The sequence below is a fragment of the Tinamus guttatus genome, unplaced genomic scaffold (assembly GCF_059628265.1).
Source record: "Tinamus guttatus ecotype Peru unplaced genomic scaffold, ASM5962826v1 Tinamus_guttatus_pri_ptg000046l, whole genome shotgun sequence".
Classification (NCBI taxonomy): domain Eukaryota; kingdom Metazoa; phylum Chordata; class Aves; order Tinamiformes; family Tinamidae; genus Tinamus; species Tinamus guttatus.
The window spans coordinates 1,210,986-1,231,655 of NW_028288580.1; the positions used below are offsets into that span (position 1 = coordinate 1,210,986).

The 20,670-nt window shown below is 36.8% G+C and overlaps 1 protein-coding gene across 2 annotated transcripts in view; it reads right to left on the reverse strand.

The window, feature by feature from the left end:
* The window catches only part of ATG5 (autophagy related 5), a 116,227-nt gene that overhangs the window by 78,674 nt on the left and 16,883 nt on the right, over nucleotides 1–20,670 (reverse strand). For both annotated transcript variants that reach the window (XR_015914223.1, XM_088538332.1), the window contains exons 5-6: nucleotides 20,237–20,399; nucleotides 9,680–9,774 (exon numbers count right to left, since the gene is read on the reverse strand). Coding sequence is in view for 1 of the 2 variants with exons in the window: in XM_088538332.1 (XP_088394458.1) it covers nucleotides 9,680–9,774; nucleotides 20,237–20,399 (258 nt within the window). In the remaining variant the exon portion in view is untranslated. The remainder of the gene's footprint in view (nucleotides 1–9,679; nucleotides 9,775–20,236; nucleotides 20,400–20,670) is intronic.

Consider the following 20,670-nt stretch of genomic DNA (forward strand, 5'->3'; position numbering starts at 1 on the left):
CTTTAGTCCTTCCACAATTAGTGATAATTTAGCATTATTATAGGCTTAAGAAGAAACATGGCAACTATTTAGGTTGATTCTGCCAAATACATTGCTGAGACTCTTTACTTGCACACCTTAAGAAGATTATTAAAAAAACGCCCTTTTCCATGCTATTTGAACTGGCAACAAACTTGCCTTACAATACTATAGAGTTCTATATAACAACAGTATCAATTATGAAAAGCATTTGAAGTTAAGCTCCTGTCTTGTGTTTTAATAATCTGAAAAAGATATGCTTATTTAGAAAACATACTTTACAGAATTGATTCAAAATGTAGTGGGTTTATTATCATCTGAGAAGACACTGTTTCCTTTTCTGTAATCATTTTTAGAGATGCATCATGCTGTCACACTGATTTTATGTCCATGCCAAATATGTCCACATCTCATCACGCTAGGGCATAAAGAGAAAAACGGCACCAACACCTCAAAGAATCTCAGAATTTAGCTTTGTAGCATCGAGTAGGAGCCTGTCACAAAATTCATAAGAAAAACAGGTTCTTAAGGAACAATTTAATTCTCTGTGGCCTAGCAGAACATGGAAATGGCTTTCTGGAATGCCAGCGAATTGATTCTCAACTCTGGAAATTTTGGGATTTAAGAGTTTTCTGTGTGAACTTCTGTATCCGACTGGAGACACTGAGACCCTCACAAGATGCTTTGAGATTACACGCTTTCACAACCGCAGTGGGTTTTGTTTTGTAAGTTCATATTGGAGAACCTCAGCTCCGCTGGGTTCATCAGATGTTTACTTCATGAAAGGGCTGCAAGCCTGGTAAATTAAGTAAAAAGACCACAGAACCACATTCCCTCAAAACTGAGGCTTTTTCACACTGTCCTTTCTGAGCAAGGCTGCAGCTGCTTCGTAAATTCCACTGCTGTTGGGAAATACGGATTATTGGATAGTAACTCATCTTCCTTGATTATTTTATATCCACAGAAAATCTTTCTTCAACAAGCTGACAAATCATCCATGGAAGGACGGCATTTAGTGTTTCTTCAGTTGTTGAAAGATCTGCATGGAGCATTTGTAATAGATAATAACGTGACTTTTAAAGGGCTCCTTCATGAAGATGAGACTCTTTTACTCAACGAATTCCCTAAGAAGTAACAGATCTCTGACAGAGGGAGAAATCAAGATCCAAGGCGTCAATCAGAAGCAGATTAGATGAAAACCCTGAGAAACTCTTCATCTTTATATGTGTATCAGATATATTCAACTAGTGAATCTTGGTAGAGAGGGTTATAAGACTCTACCTATAGCATATGTGCTCTAATCCAAAACACAGAACAGACACCTTCCTTAGAGTCAATAGCTTTGTTCCGCAAGAGCACAAAACCTCAGCTTGCTTAGCCAAAGTATTTCATTGGATTACACCTGCACTGCATTTGGCAAGGGAAGAATAAAGCTGTAACATTATAAAAACTACCAGTATCTGTCATAAGAAAAGGGCAAAAAGGTTTGAAAGGTGACACTGTCCAACTGCTTTACAGAAGGGATCTAAAAAAAAGTATGGTCGCCCCTCACTCCGGTTGTAGACTGGACCCAAGTGATGAGAGAACAGACTTCTACAATATAAGTATAACCTCAAAGCATTAACTTCCCTTCTCAGAAAATTAGTAAAACATCAAGGTATCTGAACAGCTGGTGAAAGACTCAACAATTCTGCTTTTAACAGTTGCTTTTATGCACGTATGCAGAACTAAACCTAATATAAAAGCAGGCAATTGAGTACTGATCAGTTGTAAAGCAAACAACCTTAAAAACAGATTTACATCCAAAATTATAGTCCTTTAAAAACACTCTATGAAGTCTCATACTACATAGTATTTATGGAACTAAAACTACTCTACTCCCTACAGTAAGAATTAGAAGAAACTCCTACAGTCAAGAATAGCAAAATTTTAGACAATTTATATGTTAATGCATACTGTATTCCTATGGCGTAATAACCCACTTCCTCGAGGTTTGATTCATTCCACAGTTACATGTATACAATTTACTTTCAGACTTCTAGAAAGCACAAATAGAAATTCTGGTACTTTCCAAGCAACTAAACATTTTTTCCTGATCCTGAAATTTGTGCTAAAGTTAATCTGCTCCATTTATTTATTTTACTTAACCAAAAATAAGATCATACATTAACAAATCAAAACAGGTACAGCCGTGGCTTACTCCTACAACCAGCTTTAGCTTCTTCTATCATAATATGCTAGACTTTGCCTTTAGTTGAATTCCCAAGCAACATAATAGCTTATATACTGCCCAGTCACTGAAATAACCCTTGAAGATAATGGACCTCTTACCCTTGGAACAAAAAAAAAAAAAATCCATACCTGCTTTTCCCCACATTCTGAAGGCAGAGCAATTCACTGTGCCTTTTTGCTATAGTAAAAGACACATCCATACAGGAACATAGTCAGGAACTGCAGTAACTGCAAATTGCAGGTAGCAAAAATTAATCCTGCTACAAAATAAGAACCAGACCACATAGGTAAATACAGAGTGGCAAATAAGTTGGTGTTGACTAAACAGAGAGGCAAAATAATTAGATTTAATGGTCAAAAGAAAAGGCGGGAGTATATTAAAAGTATAACATTTAAATGACAAGATCTAATAGTAACAATATAATCTTAATTCATCTGAATTACTGCTTCATTTATTGTCTTTGTTGCATCTTTAACACATTCATATTCTTGAGAATAAACACTTGACTGAATGCATATATTAGCTTTCATAATAAATTTAGAATGGTATATAAAGGAAAGCACTACTTTATTAAAGCAGCTCAGGGAAACAGAGCCACAAAAATTTAAACCTCAAGCTTTAAATTCAAATTTATAGCATGAATATTTACATACACTATTTATTTCTGAATTTATTAGCATAAGTCAGTTCAGAGCAAAGATGACGGTCTTAAAATAATGTGTTCAAAATGTAACCTACAAATTTCTGATTAGGGAGTAAGGAGTGCATTTTCAAATTAGGAATAGATTAATATTTTCACCAAATTGTCAATTATTTCATGACGACTCAACACATAATTTGACTCTTTGGCTAACTTAAATGTAAGATAAAAAAGAACTTAAAATGAAATACTGCAGTTTTCACCAAATGAAGTATCCATAGAGAGTATCCTGAAATGTTTAAACTAATTAAACTAATGGGATCCTGTGGTGCATTAAGAAGAGCATCTCCAGCAGATCGAGGGAGGTGATCCTGCCCCTCTACTCAGCCCTAGTGAGGCCGCATCTGGAGTATTGTGTCCAGTTCTGGGCTCCACAGTACAAGAGGGATGTGGAGCTGCTGGAGAGAGTCCAGCGCAGGGCCACAAGGATGATCAGGGGCCTGGAACATCTGCCCTATGAGGAGAGGCTGAGGGAGCTGGGCCTGTTCAGCCTGGAGAAGAGAAGGCTGAGAGGGGATCTAATCAGTGTCTATAAGTACCTCAAGGGAGGGAGTGCAGAGGATGGTGCTGGTCTCTTTTCCCTGGTGGCCACTGATAGGACTAGAGGAAACGGCCGGAAACTGAAGCACCAAAAGTTCCACAGGAACTTAAGGAAAAATTTCTTAACAGTGAGGGTGACAGAGCACTGGAACAGGCTGCCCAGAGAGGTTGTGGAGTCTCCTTCTCTGGAGATCTTCAAAACCCGCTTGGACGCAGTCCTGTGCCACGTGCTCTAGGTGTCCCTGCGTATGCAGGGGGGTCGGACTAGATGATCTCTAGAGGTCCCTTCCAACCCTAAGCATTCTATGATTCTATGATTACTAGATAATTCAGAAGCTCAAACTACTGTTGCGTATATGAAAAACTACTCTCTATTCAAACCATGCTTATTTTCAGCTCAAAAGTATTACTGTACTTCACAGGGCCGCTCTAAGATATCTGAAAACTACCCAGCTTGGTAACAGTGCCACCACAGTTCCGAGTGGCTACCCAAGTTAAGGCCTCACCCTCCTCAAGTTTTGTGCAACTCATAAAAGAACTTTCAACTGGTCAGACTGACAGGTTTCCAGATCGCACCTTTTACATAAACTTTAGTCACACATCTGAAAACAAATATAATCTCATAATTTTTCTTTTAAGCTCTGTGACGACCCGATCCTGTGCTGTTATTCTTAAAGGCTCAAGGCTGATCTTGCACATGGTTTCTTTGAAGTCTTTCATTAGGACAGCCTGAACACCTCTTACCAGAAAGCACCAGCTTCAGCAGTGGATGGCTGTAGTGGCTTATTGCAATTTTCCCTTAAGTGAACCAAAAGAGCTGATGCCATTATGGAACCTCAGCTCTGGTGACAGAGACCATCAGTTCAAGGTGACAACTGGTTAAATTGCTATGAAAAGTAAATATCTTGAGCATAGAGATCAGAAAGAGAAGTATTCATGATAATTTGCAGATCTTGCTGCCCATGTAGAATTCTCCCTGAAAGTTTGTTTGCTTTTACAATGAGGCATTAGGAAAAGTATTTGTCTACCAAACTTTAACTTATTCATAGAGATTTGGTTATTGAAGGAATTTAAAGTGGATGAAAACGTGCTATTATTTCTTCAATGATGAACTGTTGGTTATGAAAACTAAAGTCATTCTGTATACTCTTTTTACTATGAGCCATAAATTTATTTTTATTTTTAAGAACACAAATAGAGTTGAGCATAGCTCTGTTCAACAAACCAAACATAATTTGGCAAGAGTCTTTCTATTCAGACTGGCACTTTTTAAAAGAAAGTTTTAAATAAATTGCTCTATTTTCAGCAGGTCCTATGTGAAACTGAGACTTTTTGATAAGAAAGTTAAATGCAGGATTACACATATGTCTATTCGAGAGCATTTCACATTAGCCAAGAGACAGAAACATGTTGTGTTGCGTTGCCCTCTTCAGGTCAAGAGCAGTTATATTTTCTAGCTCTTCCGGTTGACTCGACATTGCAATTTTAACTTCTGACAAAGATTTTCACAGACTTGAAGTTTCAAGAAATAGTTCATTCTACCCTACTGATATTTCAAGTATTTTTAATCTAAGCTCTTGTATAATCAAGCTTTATTTTTGACTTCCCAAGCTTTAATATTAGACTTGAAGATTATTAAAATATAAGCTAGTGGTTAAGAGGAAGACAAAAAGGAAGACACAGGTGAGCCTTAAAGAGTTCAGATGATTCAGTTTATCAAAGAAAACCAAAGCTGTTGAAATCACCTCTGTATGTGAACTTAGAGGTTAGAAGGTGAGAAGGTTTTTAAAGTGGCAGAGGGCAAACCAAAACCTGAAAACTAGAGCTGAAGTCAAATGCAGGATTGAAAAGCAAAGAGATTTTCTGCACAAAAGAAATCAAGACCTTATTAGTATAAAAATCACTTGCAGTTTTTATAGGTGGGTCCAACATCCTTCTGAAAGATCTGTTTGGATTTAGCTTTTGAATGCTTATTGCACAGGTCGGTGGTGCCGATCCGCGTTAATTGCCATGGTCTTTGGAACTGGTTATCTGAGCTCTGCCAGGGAGCACGGAGATATGAGCACAAGTTTCCTATTGCTTGGGAAAGGGCCCTGCTTGGGCTTCCAAGTCAATTACTGAGCCAGAGAATCATAATGGCTCACAACACTTTGCTCCCTCCTCCTGCCTCCCAGGTTTTAGGGTACGAGTCATGGTAGCCACCTCAGTACTGCAACTTCAACATCAGGAAATGTGTTGGATTAACCAGCATAGTATGAAATGTGGCAAAATTTACATTACTAAGATACATATCAAAACAATTGGTGTTCACATGATCTATCAGAAAATTTCAAGGGACTTGGGAAAAAATCTTTTCAGAGCCAAAGCATATGATATAAGTAGGTAATAAAATTAATAAATTAAACCAATTGCCTTAGAAAATAGAAGTAAAACCTCCTTCCAGTACAATGGCATGTCCAATAGCCAAATAAAGGAACAAGTAAGCAAACCACCCCAGAATCTCCACTGTGGAGCTGTCAAAAAGCCTACTACAAGTCAAGCAAGACTTGAACAGCTCAGAAGGCTTCTTACCATGAACAGTCTCCATTCATTCTCTCATACTTTTGTAGTTTGACTTTCAAGAATAAAAAGCTATTTCATCCTTAAATCCTATGCACTGGAAAGGCAGCTATAGTGCAAGACAGCAGATAGTGGTTGATGAGGCCAGTCTCTGTCAGTACATAGAGACTCCTCTTCGGTGTCCAGCTAGTAACGCCCTCTTCCAAGGCCTGATGACAGAGGCTTCACCACAGCCTGATGAAAACTTCTTGGTATTTATCAGCCTACAGGTCATTCAGTTGGAAAATGCAAAACCAGTTGATCTGATGGAAGAAATTCAACCCAAATTAACTCTAGTACTACAAGAGAAAAGCAGCGCCCTTTAGATGTATAATGTACTTCATACTCTATTATTACTTTCTCTTGAACAAACACAAAAATTATTCTCTTCAATAGGACTACTAGAGCAAAGAGTGTTCATCACGCAACTGCCAACTAAAGACAGCATCTTCTCTGGCACAGGCAATAGGTTTTTTGTTGTTGTTGTTGTTTTTTGTTTTTTTTTTTGTTTTTTGTCCTCCCTCATAAGCCATGTGTGAATAAGGAAAAAGTGCCACAAAAATATAAACACAATTTTTAAACTGCCTCTGGTAGAAAGTCTCCACCTATCTCAAAGCTTCATCTGGCGTGAGCTCCATAAGGAATAGTTTACACTATGGTAATAAAACCGCCAGAAGCTCTTAGCTCACTTTTAGAAGCTGAAGCTAGCTGGCTTCTAAAATGGCAATTCAGCTGGTCAGTAGCAACACTCTCTTTATTTCCTATGGTAGATGCTAAGATTCTAGTTCAATCTTAGCTGCTACACTTAATAGAAGAGGTGCTGGGCAAAGGCTTAAAATTACTCGTGGTTAGTTTAGTTCTGAGTTACCAAAGTACTCTGTTCATATTTTTGCCATCTCTCTTCCCCACATACCATCATATTTGGATATCACACGATGTATGATTCATATTATTCTTCAGAAATGTATTTTAATAGAAAAGCTTTACAAATGAAAGAGCCTTTGAGTTTTGAAGATATCTGGCCTTCACTGAAAATTATGCAAGTTTACTCTGTTATGTCCATTAATCTACAGCAATTTTCCCCAAAGTTAGATTTGACCACTGCTAAGACTGATTTTTCCTAGTTGATTTATATCTGCTGTTTTTACTGTATTCAAGCACATTTCTTTAAAAGAAAGCAACTCATATCATACAGGAACAAAAGCAATCTAGTCAGTTCCCTTCACCGAATTTCATTCCAAAGTTTTGGAATGAAAGGTATAGGCAATAATAGAAGAAACTCTGAACACAATAGTGCTAAAAATCTGGGGACATTAGGACTCTTAAAAGCAGCGTTATAAAGCCCTGACATCGACACACATCATGTGAATCTGCAAAAGCCTAGTAAGGGCCTGTCATCTACCCATGCATCTCTAAATCTATAAAAAGATACCTGCAAAAGTAGGTAGGGAATCAAGGCCTACTTTAATACAAACCAAGGCTTAACCAGCTTTCAGGTACTTACGCATGGATATGCAAGCAATTAGAATGCAAAGCCCAATTTTGTCAGCACAAAAGATAACTTACAATACATTTAAGAGTGTGGAGTTTTTAAAGACATTTTAAGAATACTTTTGAATCAGTTATTTCACTATGCTGTCACTAGTCTGTTACTATGTCCTATAGATTTACATTATAGGAGAGATTCCTCATTGGAAAACAAGGTATAATCTCACTACTTGAAACACTTTCTGAAAAGTCCTCTGAACACATAAGCTTTTAAGATGAGCAGTTGTTAGTGCACACAGCAACAAACCAAACCAAAGTGCTAAAAACACCTGCATCAACCTTCTGAGAGAGCAACATCACTGAAAATATCTGCAACTATTAAGAAAAGTATTACTGAAAGTGACCTTCACCAGCCTTCTAAAGGGATGTCTCAGTACTGTCTTCATTTGTGTTTCTAGTCTTAACTAGGTATTTGGTGTTTAGACAACACTCAAGCAGTTCCAAAGAAAAGGTGACAAAGATGTTTACTATTAAGCACTACTAACATATCTTAAGGGACAGGTATTATTGTTCTCTAAAAATAAACAGAACTTTTGAAAAAGAGACACCAGAGAATAACTTTGTTACCAACCAAGTAAAATACTGCGAGTGAACTACTTTCTCTGATGCATAGTTTTTGATTGTCATACAAACCTTGCCATCTGCTATGATCTGACAAAATAACTGACTTCCGTTCTCAATCTAAGGTTTCATTATGACAATGAATCTGTCTTATATCTAACATGAAAAATTACTTCGGTCCCATAACAAGATCATGTAGGTTTATATATTTTAATGAGTCATTAAAATCTGTTATAAAGTAATATCAGAATATTACTATAAAAAGTTTTTTCTATAACGACAGGTGCAAAACATAAATGTACGTAGATGTAAACATTCTAATCTTGTTTAAAGACATGACAGAGTAGAACTGCTCAATTAATAACAGACTATATGAATTCTGTATAACCTTCTACATATGCTTAATTCAAACCTTCATTCCAATTCAAAATGCTTAGAGGGTTAGAAATGAAAAGCAACTATTAGGGCACAATTGACCAACTTTTACTGGTCACTTCTTAATTTTGCAAGTCTACAAGAATTATCCTGTAAATCCAGCTTTGTTTCAAAGGTATTTTTTTATAATAAAATATAAGTAGCAAATAATGGAGAAACTATTGTACATTTTAAACAACCAACACAAGGCAGAAAAGCATGCATAAAATCTGTGCAATTTGAGAGTTTTCTAAATCTGTTTTGTATAAGTAAATGCAGCCCAGGTACTCTTTAAATTCTCAGACAGCCACCATTTATTAATAGATACCCTGAAGAAAATGCAACTTTTAGGGGGCTACTTTTTGTTTATTTTTAAACAAATCACAAGATACATTTTATTTCACTGACTAGTTGCTAAGCTTTGATCACTAAACACATCAGTTTCATTTTTACCTTATGTTGGATTTTTTTGCAACAAGTGAAAAATATGCTGAGAATATACAGAACATGTCACATATACATACACTTTTTTTAAGCTTGAAAAATTTCCGAAAGTCTAGAAAATAAATGTAGATGGTTAGAAAAAAAAGTTAAGAGTAAGAAGACAGAGGTAGGAATCCAAGCTTTAACTTTCTCTTTCAAGAGAAGAAGCCTACATCGGTGCTGAGAGAAAAATGTTGTTCCCAAAACGTTTTACTTTGCTCTTTTAGAAAGTATTCTGCATTCCAAGCAGTCTTCACATTTATCAGGTAATTTTAATAATGGAATTCGCACCCACTCCCCCTTCCCACCCCCCGCAAAAAATAAAGCATCTAGACCATCTCTGCATATTGAGCATCATGCCCTTACCACACAACGAATGGCAAACACCCAGTAGGATAAATACAGCCCACTGGGTCTTAACTAAGTTGTCCAACTCAGGGGTCCAGCAAAGATCAGTGTACACACCAAGCTTTACCATCATGTTAAAAAGAAAAAGGGGCATACATGATTCCACACCACTGAGATTGATACATGGCTTCTTAAAAGAGTCTGGTAATTTTTTTTTAAATTTCATTTTCTCCTACCTGATAAATTCTAAATGGGATGTACCGAAATCCACTCTCTTCTGGAGAGTACTCCATGAGTTTTCGATTTATGGCCCAAAATTGCTCAAATTTATCTGTGAAGGTAAAAGTGGATTTTGTTAATATAAATGACATATATTCTTTTTTAGCTAAAAAGACATCTATAACCATCTATCCCCTGTTATGAAAAGCGTGATATGGCAACTTAATGAACTGAAAGAGAAAGCAGTGGGACTTCATATTGCTTCTTCCATTGCTAGAGAAATACCATGCTGTGCAATAGGTGATGAACCACCTGAATTAACAGCTCCTGTTTACACTCTCTCTCGCTACTGGTACTCAGTCTTGCATGCAGTAATTGTTTTTAGCTATAGATGACCAATAGGTACAAAGTCTAGAGAAACTAGGAAGCACCAAAAACACTTTTTTTTTGGGGGGGGGGCAGGGGGGCGCAGGAGAAAAGAGAAGAGAGGGTCATATTTAAATGTATAAGTGTTCAGATAATCTACAATGCTATCCAATAAAATTAGGAGGTGTATTGCGGGTTTGATAGCACAATCTGAAAATAAAATCTTGTTATGCTTGAAACATTTTTATTAAAACTATCCAGGTAACTTCACTTAATAAAGTTATGTGCTGTCTCGAGCTATCTTGAGCAGATACTACAAGCATAATATATTATGAGTAAAAGCTGTAGAACGCATTAACAGGTCAAGAGTAGTACTTGCCTCTAGAAATGAAAATCAATTATTCAAATCAAGCAAGCAAACAATTAGCAGAAGTGACAAAAAAGAATTAAGATAAAATCTTAAGATGAATAAAGCTACCACTAGCCCTGCAGGAGAAGGCAGCTTTAGAAGAGGAGAACAAAGCACAAATCTCCATCTAGGCCCTAACATTTCATGACACAGAACCCAAGGGATGGTGCTGCAAAAGTAGCACACATGTCTGACCATCTCTCTCCTCAGAGCAGCGTCCACCCAAGTCACAAAAGGGCTGAACTCAGTCACCCTGGGCTGATTCAGCAACCTATGCCACCGACCAACAGCTCTTGCAGCCTCCAGCAACTGCAGAAAGCCTGAGATTTGCATCTCTCAAGCACACAGCACAGTTGCCAGTCAGTGACTAAGCACAGAAGCTAATGCACATTGCAGAGCTTGAAATAATGGTGCTTTTCCTGGATGAATATGACAAGGCAGGAATTTCCAAGAAACAGTAAACAAAGTACTGCCAGGCACTCGGCAGAAGCATTTCCTGATGCTTATCTGAAGGCCTTTCCACCCCCTTGCTTCCTGACTAGCAGCAAGCAGTTCTTGACAAGTGCTTATCTGACCTGCAGTCAGCACCACGGCCCAGGCACCTGCCACAGGACCACGGGGCGCTGCAAGCTCTTTGCACCCAACCAAGGCACATTTGGGACACCCAAACTATCGAGTCACATACTCGCTTTGTTAATGCCTGGTATAAAAGACCTTCTTGGTCTCTTCAGAGCTCTGTACTCCGCAGATGGGAGAGTAATGATTTAGCATACACTGCCTCACATCTGGGGACAGTGTTCAGAGACTCCACAGCTTCTGCAAGAAGTTGTGTGCAGAGGCTTTAACCTATTTAGAGTGCAATTACTACTACTGCCTCTACTATAAACTCAGTCTGTAAAATGATTAATTATGGTGGTACACAAAAATTAAACAACCAAGATCTATTTAAGCTAGTAAGCTTCAGAGGGCTCAAAAATCCTACATAGTTGGTGATACCCTACCTGAACAAAAATAAAACAAATGTTAATTTCATTTACTTGTTTAATGCTCAAATTATAGTACCTAGGAAAGTCGAGTAGATAACTTATTGTTTTCAAAATCCAATGGAGATGAGCAACACATGTTTTACATCAGCAGGACAAGAAATTCTGAACAAGCAACAGACTTATGGCAAGAAGTCCATGGTTCCTTATAGCATATAGGGCAAATGAGTGAATCCTTACAGGACAAAAATTAGATTCAGGTCATCCACAGGCAGCTCAATTCCATTTTTCATTTTCGCCACCATACCTCCCTGAAATCATGTGAAAGATGATGCATAAACACAAGAAACATCTGCCTAAAATTAAGGATGTTAAAAGATCCTAAGAGCTGATTCACAGCAGTTCAAGTTCAATGTGTAAATATGGGGACAGACGGATTATTTTGAAGAAAGTTATTAGTAAAAGTAATCTGTTCTCTATTACCACTACTTAAGGAGATCATCCCAGGAGTGCTCTCTATCCTTTCCAATTCTAAGCCTGAGAATGAAAATTTAATGTAAAGTTAAATTTAAGGATTCATATTCTCCCTCTTCAAACTACTCTTTTAAATTTGTATTTGCATTTAACACAACGATCGCATTTTCCATTCCCCCGCCTAAAACTTTGTACATTACATTGAGGTTTATCTACTATTTAATCTCCTATCTACTTCCTCTAAAATAAGAGTGTTAATAATTCAGATGTCCACTAGCACTTCTCCTTTCTACTCCCCAGACAATTGCTGGTAACTTTATTTAAAAATTTATACTTCTCAAATTCTTCTCTGAATATTTATACAACATTAAAGACGGTCTCTTATTTTGCTAAAAATTCTACACTTCTAGTAATTTCTGTAGTTTCTAAATATGATAGCAAAAGTGTGACAGTGCAATGGCAAACTTGTTACAAATAGATTGACAAAACCTATCTGATATCCAGGAAAGATAATAATTTCATGGTATTTATTTAGACACAATGGAGTCTGACATCTTAAGACACGCCTCCAGCGTGTATGTATCACTCACTGTTTGAAAATATCTAAGCTATCTGATTTTCATAACCTTGTGTTACTGTGTTTCACTACGTTTAGTACAAGAAGATGAAATGGGTATTAAAAGTTAATCTTGCATTTTAAAGATTGCAGCAAGAAAAAGCTACTTGGTTTCATATTAATACATATGACCTAGCAACTACTTTTATTAGCACTGGATACATCGGCTGAATGCCTGGACTATAAGCCCCCAAAAAAGGTACAATCCAAAAAATGACAGCTTCAGCATAAGCATAAGCCTTAAAAGTCAAAGATAGAAAAAATAAAAACACCAAAAACCAGCATGACTTAAAAATACAAGTGAAAACATTCAACATTCTCCAATTTTCCATTTTTGTATATCAATACCTCCTATTTAGACAGAGCGCCCTTAAGGAAGCCACTATTAGAAGCACTAAGAACTTGCTGGTGCTTTTGCTAGACGGGACTTGGAGACAGCAAGCTGCTGGCCGAAAGTTTGACAATCAAAACAAAACTCATTTTTTGCAAGCCAGTAAACAAGGAAGAGTACTCTACTTATCAGCAAAAACACTTTAAACACTCATCTCCCTCCCTCCAAAAAAGGTTACGCAGTCTACATGATACCTAAACTTCCATAATAGTCAAATCTCTTTATTATTGCTTTCCATGACCCAACCTGTTTTTATGAAAGTGTTTGACCAATGCGTTAAAGAGTTTCTATATTAGCAAAAAACAGTACTTGCAAAAGGCAGATGTTCATATCTGAAAAACAATATTTAAATTAATGGCAATGAACAGAGCAATGAAATTAGTGACAGCATTAAAATGTCAAATGACTACTCATCCTATTTCTAAAACAAGAGAGGAAAGCTATCTACTTTTGACATCATTTATCACTTTAGAGAAAGTGCTATACAAAATTCTCTTCTTTATTTCACATCAGAAATTGAAGTTAACAGTCAGATAATGAGATACACCTGAAAATGCATCAGCTAAATCACCGATATTTTTAATAAATATGCATGTTAGTGATGTAGTCACTGCAGGTCTCAACACCAAACAGACACTAGTCTACAGTATTAGAGAACAGATGTAAATAGTTTTATAGTTATAGTTTATATAGTTTTGAGAATATGTATTTGCACATAACAGAAGTGTTAGGAGAGAGGTGGCAGGACTACAAGAACAATGCCATTCAAAAGAATGGATGTATACAAATGTACAGTATACAAATTAATCAACAGATTAAAACTCAAACATGAATTGACAAACACAGCAAGCCACATTACGAATATTTATTGCAATCATTCATGCTTTAAAACCATCTTAAAATGAGTCTCAAAAAAAGCTGTTAATAGCACAAGGCATTGAGAACAGCAAGACTAAAGTTCCGTTAGGTAAGACAGAAGATAACTTAATTGCCATTGAAATATATCAAAGTATGTTTATAGCAGTTGCATTTAAAAGATGTTAGCAGCTTCAGATACATCTGTGTTGTTTTTAACAAACATTAAGTGTTGAACTTCCAACGTTAAGTATATGTAACTATGGCTTAGTCCAGACGGAAATTTTCAAGGTGGGGTTTCTTTCTCAGGCTGAGATCTCAGGGCAGTGGTGTTCAGGTAGTCTGAGTAATTAGTTTCATTTGCGTTAGAGTGTTATAAGCATTCACTGAAACACAAGCGTTTCCATGCTTCAAATAAACAATGTGCAATTTCACATGGGTCTCCTCCACCCACCTGACTCTTAAGAAAAATGGTAACCAAGATGGGTCACTGACAAAGAGCACTGCCTGAAAGCCTGCAAATGACATGCATTTTAACACAGAGCAGCTTTTAAGTCAGCATTTAAAAAAAAAAAAAAAGAAAAAAAAAAAAAAGCAATTTTCCCTGAATGAGAAATTATATCTAGAAGGGACTTGCAAGAAGGCACATTGGCCATGGAAAATGCTCAGTTAAAATGGAATTCCCACAGTAAAACAGCAGCCAAAAGTGCTAATAATCTTTAAATTTTATCAATAGAAAGATATTAACAGCAAAGAGTTATTTTGTCTTTGATTTGTATTTGATGTTAATATAACTGGTGACTCCAGAATTTCATAAAGTTAAAGAAAGCTTTGGAGAGGGTTTAAAGAATAGGAAAGATTTTTGTTTAAATTCAAAAAGGAAATGTTTATTCAAGGCTTTTGTATTCCTATATATATTTTTTTAATGTTAAAAAACCTTGAGGGCTACACCTGTTTCTTCAGTAGTATATATTAATGTATTTTTTCTATACAATTCCTAGTTTATTCTTAAAACCACAATTGTAAAAATTTTAAAATGCTTGAAAGGTTTGAAACTAGCCTTTCACTCAATGCAAACTATATCAATTTTCATTTTCCACAAAAGTGTGTCCAGGTCTTGGACGCACTTTTTGCCTATTCTGTGGTTCACAACTATCCAATAACCACACTATCCACCCGCTCTAAGTACTTCAGTACAACCAACCATCATGTTAAATAAGAGAGCAAAGACTCTTCTACTGATATATTAGGATTGTGGGGGGGAAAAGTTATTGATCAGAAGACCATTTGGAGGCCATTTAGCCAGGCCTCCTGCTGAGGACAGGAACGGCACCAGCTTGCTCCAGGCCCTGTCCAGGCAAGTTTTGACCATCCCCAAGGCTAGAGAGCTCTCTGAACAGCCACTCACCCCTGGCCACCTGCACTGCAGACTTCCCCCCACTTGATATCCCAGCAGAATCAGTCTTGCTGGGGTTGTAAACACTGACTTTTGCACTTGTCAAGCTGCACAGCCAATGGAGGCACACCTGAGAACTCATGTTTCCTATAATCCCTCCCTTGAGCTAGTGAAAAGCTGCTCTTAGTCTTTAGCCTCCTCAGGCTAACAAACTTACTTCCCACAATTTCTTCTTGTATATCATAAGCTCCAACCTCTAACCATTCTGGTAGCCTTCTGCTAGGCTCTCTTTTTAATCAGCATTCCTTCCATCCTAGGATCCCAAAGCACAGTATCCCAAATGCAGGTTACCAGTACTGAGCAGAGGTAAAGCAGAGTCACTTTCCCTCACCTAGCTGGCTATATTCTGGCAGAGGCAATGATTAAAGCTGCTCAATACTTGATCTTCATTTCTGCAAGAAAACACTGTTGCATTTTATTGAGCCTGATGTCCAGCAAGTCTCATTCCCACAAAGCTGCTTCCCAGTCAGTTCCAAGGCTGCTGCACTGAGGTAAAGGTTTTCTCCATCCCTAGTGCAAGGCTGGGCACTTTGGCCAAGTAACTTGGGCAGGCTCCTGTTCCTGCAGCTTCCAAGGACTCTCCAAACAGCAGACATGCCCTCCTGTACATCGACTACTCCCCCTCTCCCCCCCCCCTTTTTTTTTTTTCCTTCTAATCATAAACTTGCTCTGAGTGCAATTTATCATGCAATTCCTGATAACCGTGCTGTATGGAGCATCTGGAACCATACTGCATGGAGACCTAGAGCTGCAAGTTTATGATGTAGAGGAGGCTTCCTTAATAGCAGAGTAAACTTTACTGACATATCTGACCTTTGCTGGCTAATACAACTTCATGTTAACCTATTGATAGCATTGCTTAGAATATTTGTACAGCAACTTTAAATCTTAAGACTTTTTTCTTTCTCTTCTGTTTTACACATTGTCACAATCTACAGTTAGAAAAAAAAAGTCTTCTTTATTAGACATTCAGGTTACTTGCCTATTTTGCCAGATCCCACAAGTGAGATCATACAAATCCATCATTAAAGAGGGTAAACAAGTTCAGTAGTCATTTTAGCTTATCTTTCGATGAGGAGTGAACTATTGTATATAGGCAGGTAGGAAGTTAGTAACTGTTTTACTAATGTAAATGACAGTAGCTAACTACAGAGACGTGAAAATACTGCTCACATTATAGGTACTGAAGTGAATTAGCAACATGCAAAGAATGCTGTATCTTGCCAACACCTGTCCAATTCCTTTTGCTTTTTTATTAAACATGCATAAAGTTTCCCTTTAAACACATTATTTGCTAAATAATACTTCAATTTAGGAATCCATTTGTCTAGAAAAGGTTCAGCGGAAGAAAATCACCAACCTGGAGTATCTTATTTCTGTTTTGTGTAGGTAAAAATGCACACTTCTACTACCTCAATTAAGCTTTCTGCATGCGGTAAAAGCAGGGGATCTCAGTAGGTACTGTGGCTTAGACTTCAGAAAAAGTGTTGATGACCAAAAATATTGCAATCTACTTTTCATGGGCATAACCCACAGGTTGTGTAAAAAAAAAAAGTGACTAAGCACCAGGCTCATTACAGCTTGTTAAGTCAAAAAAAAAAAATAATAACTCCTGAGAGTTTCACCCATTCTCCAGGACTCGGCTCCATGCCTAAACACTCCAAATGCCTTAATGTCTTCTCTGTCTGCTATTAATTTCTGTTTGTATGCACAAACAGAAATTAGCATATCCTTGTTTAACCTTCTAATCGACTTTGTTTTCCATATATTATGCTCTAAAACCTTACCGTTATTGTGTGTCTGTCACAAAAGTTCAGAAAGCAACTTTTTTTTACTAGCAGAAAGCAACTTTGAGGCATTCCAAAAATACAAATAAAAAATAAGGAAAAAAACACTTCAGAAATAAATTTCTGTCTTTTAAAGACAGCCTCTTGGACCATACACCTCCCTTCAACCTACTTCAGGAAATTACACAGTTTTGGGGGTAAGGAGGTGAACAATGCATGGAGGCAGGAAGTTTCTGCACCGCTTACAAACTGAGAAGATCTTTGCACTTATTTCTCTAGATTTGCACTGCATAGATGTATCCAGCACTATCAAATATTTAGGAAAAGAATGCAGAAGATGAGCTATGGAAACCAGCATTATCAATTGCTAATAAATGGAAGGGCATTTTTAATCACTTTGTTGCATTTTTAAATTCAGGTGAGAATACTTGGGTTTTCATAACTATCTAATGAGGACTAATGAATTGCTTTTTTGACTTAATTCTTACATTATTTCTCATTTGGACTATTGAGTTTTTAAAGGATACTGCAGCAAACTCTTCCCTAAAAATTTTGGTGCTCTATTTCCTGAATAAGACCTCATTACATAACCATAGCAAGTGGAGTGGAAAAAAAAATAATAAAAAATCACAGCATCAGGGCAAACCATCTACTTAAGACTTTGTGCAAAACACAGGAGTGTTTTACTGATACTAAACGTCCTTTTTCATTCAGTAAACAAATGAGAAATCTTCAAACCTTTAAAAGGGTGAGAACCTGAGAGTTTCACTGGCTCTAATAGGAAGCCTGCAAGGCAGCAGGTCTATACCCAAGAACACCAGGAATACACATGGAACAGCAAATCCTTAGCTAAGCTAAGCTAGTTAGAGGAACAGGGCATCTGAGTAGCCATGCCCAAACCATTCTGGCAACGCTCTCGGAGGAAGCAGCTTCCTCCCTTGGAGCACTGGGCATAGAGCAGGGCCAAGGAATGAAGCAAAACTGAGGAACAAGGCAGCAGGAATGAAGATTGCTGTACGTAGGCTGTGGGTTCAGAAAACATGAAGCAAGTGTATTGGGTCATAAATGCCAGAAAAGTTTATATTTTTTAAGATATGAATACTTATTCAGTCATGAGTTTTTATTATTTCCCTACTCACGTATCAGAAAAACCAATTCTGGTCTTTACAAATTATAGAGGATAAATGTGAAGATTTCAGGGTATAATTCCTTACATCTCCCCACATCTGATAAAAAGCAGCTGTGTTGAAACTAAAAGCTTTTCTTTATCGGAACTGCTATTTACTTAATTTATAAATATTAAGTCCTTGAACCATGAAGAAAATACAGCTCCCCTTTTGAGAACTGCTGCGGTTTAATTTGTTCTTAAACAATCTTATGCCCACAGCGCATCTCATACCAGAAAGCCCATATTTTTCCCCCCACAACATGCAAAAGGGAAGGAAAATACTATACACTTCATTTTTCTTTATCCATAATAAAAATGGCCATAGCATTACTATAGCAGGAGCAATAGGAATATTTCCCACTGATTCCAATGAAAGAATTTTAATAATGCCTATAAAGGATCAAAGGCCAGTAGAGCTACAGAGCCTGCCCTCGGGTTTGCCCCCAGCTTCTCCTAACTACCACATTTGAAGATCCATAACCCTGGGCAAACGCAGGGCAGCACAGAGGCACCTATCCCAAAAGGGCACTCAAGGACTTAAGAACTATCAATGTTAGAAACTAAAATTGTCAAAGTGAAGCCTGAAGAACAAGGGAAAATAAAACCACTGCACATGCAATAGAAAATTGAACATCTTCCTTCTTGATTTGGTGGCTTAACACAAAACCAAAAACGGTGGGTGGAATATAAAGACAGATATAAAGACTACTGTGAATAGCAATCAGCTGTTCCCAGCACAAAGTTTTGCTGAAAATTCACTACAACTCATCCTCTAAAAAGCATCAGCGCTACACAGCAATGGGAAAGTTTCTCACGCTGCTTTCCTGCTCAGTAGAAACATTTATCCCAAGTTATATTTGCACTTGCTTAAATTTCTCCAAACAAACTGTATTTTTTTCAGAAACGTAAGTTGAATACTACAGTAACATACCCAATACATACTGTTCAGTCATTAAAAAACAACATTGCTCCATTTAAGAACAGAAGAAAATTTCTTGAAATTTCAAAGAAAAAAAGCTTGCAGATGTATCTGCTTACAAGACAGTTATCACAAATGCTACTTTCTTTTCTTTTTTTGTGGTCATTCATTTTGTTTCACAAAGAGGTTAAAAATTCTTACATCTCAAACGAAAGCCTATAAAAACACACTGAAAGATACAATATACTTAAAAAGTGTTTTCTTGGTTTCACAAGCTTTTCTTGTTTCTCTTTTATGGAGCTGAGAAATTAAAATTAGCATTTGAAAGTATTCAAAAGACTGTTTAAACTTCTCATTTAGGTGTCGGATTCCACAGGTGCCATTTCTCATTACAGTGAAACATTTGAGAAATCAACCTTGCCAGGCAACCTCTGATCTTAACATCATAAAGCAAAACAGTTCAATTTGATTTGCCTGCAACTAAAGATACTCTTAGATAAGAGATCAATGAGAAGAGCTTCAGATGAGTATGGAAAGAACAGACTGACTGCACACCTGTCCTCTTGCTTCATGTAGAAATTCTCCTCGAGAGTTTCTGTATTTTCTGGTTCAGTAAAGAACTTTTCCTCATACGACTTTTGTAGCCAAGTCTCACGCGGGAGGTCTTTTTGTGTTAACTTTACAAAACATTCATAAAAAGAACAAAAAAGGCACTACTCTGTAAGGGAGGTAAATTTATCTACATTGTCCATCAGTGATATTCCTATAGCATAAACTAGAGGGGCCAACGTTTTTTATTTCTTTAAATAAAATCCAAGAGGATTCATACTCAATACCATTTATATCCCCCAGCTGCCTTCAATACAGCAATCATCAAGCGCACAAAATCCTGCTAGACATTGTTAGTTTTTTTTTTTTTTTTTTAAACACAGAATCACTAATTCAGTTCCTCAGATACCTCAAGACACAATTGGATTACTGCAAAATAAATATGAATCAAAATTTCCAAGTATGTATTTTCTATTGCATTCAACTAAAATTCTGCAGAAAATTCATATTTTGATATCCTATATCATAACTGAAACTTGAAGAAATTAGATATTAACATGCTAAATCTAAACGTAACTTATACTTGATGCACTGTATTTACCATTCTGTAACCCCATCCACAGCTGTTTATGATCCTTTTTTTGCATCTCATTGATGACTTGACTTTTGTGCTTTAAAGCATCTGCTTCTTTTATGCAAGCCATAAAATGAGCTTCAATTACATCCTTAGAATGGCAGTGAAGAAGATCCTTTTCTGGAAAATTCTACAAAAAAAGACCAAGGAAAATAAATGCATCACATTCCTTCAAAAATCAAGAATAAATAATATTTTTAATCTGATTTATAGTCATACAATAGAAGTACACTGGATTCTTTCACTCATGAAACTCATCACTTTGCTGAAAATAAAGATTTTGCAGTGAAAAACGTGCCAAAGAAACACTGAATTAGCTTTCTGTAAAAAATGAAATTACTCTTAAGTCATCCCAGTTCACTTCAATAAACACACTTAAATATGTCAAAAGATGCATATAA